The sequence below is a fragment of the Penaeus japonicus genome, unplaced genomic scaffold (assembly GCF_977035675.1).
Source record: "Penaeus japonicus unplaced genomic scaffold, GWHDUDI00000001_assembly GWHDUDI00000005, whole genome shotgun sequence".
Lineage (NCBI taxonomy): Eukaryota > Metazoa > Arthropoda > Malacostraca > Decapoda > Penaeidae > Penaeus > Penaeus japonicus.
The window spans coordinates 10,135,014-10,137,513 of NW_028234407.1; the positions used below are offsets into that span (position 1 = coordinate 10,135,014).

General features: G+C 33.8%; 1 protein-coding gene across 19 annotated transcripts in view; it reads right to left on the reverse strand.

Moving 5' to 3' along the window:
* LOC122258043 (serine/threonine-protein phosphatase 2A 56 kDa regulatory subunit delta isoform) overlaps nucleotides 1-2,500 on the reverse strand; it is a 55,752-nt gene that overhangs the window by 22,453 nt on the left and 30,799 nt on the right. For 10 of the 19 annotated variants that reach the window (XM_043023733.2, XM_043023735.2, XM_043023738.2 and 7 more), the window contains exons 5-10: nucleotides 1,496-1,650; nucleotides 1,145-1,275; nucleotides 965-1,024; nucleotides 556-769; nucleotides 292-411; nucleotides 43-170 (exon numbers count right to left, since the gene is read on the reverse strand). In XM_043023733.2, the coding sequence (XP_042879667.2) occupies nucleotides 43-170; nucleotides 292-411; nucleotides 556-769; nucleotides 965-1,024; nucleotides 1,145-1,275; nucleotides 1,496-1,650 (808 nt within the window). The remainder of the gene's footprint in view (nucleotides 1-42; nucleotides 171-291; nucleotides 412-555; nucleotides 770-964; nucleotides 1,025-1,144; nucleotides 1,276-1,495; nucleotides 1,651-2,500) is intronic. The other 9 variants (XM_086536958.1, XM_086536959.1, XM_086536960.1 and 6 more) reach the window with 1 other exon arrangement.

Below are 2,500 nucleotides of genomic sequence, written 5' to 3' on the forward strand. Positions count from 1 at the left end.
CAACAAAAATATTGATAAAACTGTATATAATTCTGAACTTACTTATTCCAATGTGACTTGGAATTCTTATAAAGTGCTGGAAACATGATAGGGAGAATGGTTTGCGCATTGTCACTGATTAATGACAATATATATTCATTATTCCAATAGTAGAGAGCTCTTTCTGCAACCTGAAACGAGGCAGAGAAAAAAAAAATGAAGTTTTTGAAAATTCCCAATTATTTTCTTGGCATTTTTCTCCAAGTATAATTCTTTTACCGGACCGTTCCAAAACCAAAAAATACAACTTACTTGAAAGTGTGGCGAAGATACACATTTGGACAGCTGGCGAAACAATGGAACCATCACTTTCACAAATTCATTTGGTTCAATCACATCAAGAATTTCCTCTAACTCATTCAAGAACATCACCTGCAAAAAAAAATTATAACATATAATACACATGGTGACAGGAAATTCAATCTGACTTCACAGAGTGAGTAGGAATGAAAATACACAGTACACATTAACAAAACAAATAGTAAAAAATATTCTACACATTAATGACAAACATACCTCCTTGGGACTATGGACTTTTGGCCAAAACTTGAGCAGGGAGATGATAACAGGCTCTGTTAACGAGGGGTCTTTTTCCAGAAACTGGACAACACAGTAGGCCAACTGAGGATGGTACACACTCAAGGACTTGACCTTGTGAAGTGGCAATAGTACTTTCAAGAGGAAAACTTTATGCTCCTCTTTAAGTGGTAGTGCAAACCCATTGATGATACTGCAAAGAAACATAAGTAAGGTTGTTATCAACTAATCAATACGGTATTGCATTCAATTCATTAATTAAAACTAATTGGAATATAAACAAATTAAGTCTATCAAGCAAAACTGTCAAATTTATCAAGGCAAAAATGTTCATATTCCAAAATCAAGAAATATAAATAATAATAACAACAAATAAAAAATAACTTACCTTCCTAAAATTTCTAATAACTCTGCCACACCATTATGATGTTCTGTCTCATAAATGAACCTGAAAAAAACATTGAGCATTTCATGTAACCATAGCCTATATTGGGTAAATGCTTATCACAGGTATTGTTAAACACTGTTGACCAGTATTTTGAAAGAATGTCCTTGGAAAATTACTTACTTGTAAAATATATTGTTGATTTGCTTGCGAATAAATGCTCTCAAACCTAGGAACTTGCCATATATTCTGTGTAGGGTAGTCTTCAAGAAATCTCTTTCTCTTGGATCTTCAGAATCAAACAGCTCTAATAGCTGTTCAAAATGGGAAAAAATATAAATATTTTTATTCTGTATTTCCTCAGGTACAAACATGACAATCAAACAATATAAAAATGAAGTGGGGGGGAGAAAAAAGAGAGAGAGAGAGAGAGAGAGAGAGAGAGAGAGAGAGAGAGAGAGAGAGAGAGAGAGAGAGAGAGAGAGAGAGAGAGAGAGAGAGAGAGAGAGAGAGAGAGAATATCACAATATTTACCTGCAGCACAAATTTCTGGTCAATGAAACGTTTGGCGATGGAGGGCTGGAAGTCAGGGCTCTCGAGGAACCTCAGGAAAAATTCATACACCAGCTGTAGGTGAGGCCATGCAGCTTCCAAGGTAGGTTCATCCTCTTCTGGGTCGAACTCTGCTCCTACGGGAAAGCCAAGTCAGGTCATGGGAGACTTTTTGAACAATAAAAGAAAAGGGTGTACAAAACAACTGAAATCAAAGTTATTAACAAAATTGTAAAATGATAATAATAATATGAGTATTTTTTTGAGTTTCCATATGTCAGGTTAACCTAATGATTTGATAAATGTCCACTATAGTTTTGTATTATAATCTCTTTAACAAATAGACTCCACAGGAATTTAGTAACCAGGGAGTCTGAGTCTATCATTTGTCTTAGTCTGACCTCAGCCCATTGACCCCTTTCCTTGAATTACCAGAAATAAGATATGTGTAAATATAAATTTCTACTATCATGACAACCATATCATCATTACTATCATCATAATAATTGTAATAATAATAATCATATTAACCCAATGGCGACAGACTTCAATAAGTCTAAACGCTGGGTATTTCCAGCTCATACGCCAAACACCTCAGGCTATTCGCCCGGTCAGGCTGAGGTTGACTACTACACACCCCATAACCCAGCATGCCAGCCATACCATGGCATGATATCTTGTCTACGGCAGCAAGTACTGCCACCATATGACATGATATCACATCACCCTGAGTTAGTGGGGTTAAGAAAAATAATAACTCTCCCTCAAAATTCAAGGAATGGGGTAAACTACAGAGGATAGGTAACAATATATAATTATATATATATATATATATATACATATACATATACATATACATATAACATATATATATACATATACATATAATATATATATTTATACATATACATATAACATATATATATACATATACATATAATATATATATTTATACATATACATATAACATATATATATACATATACA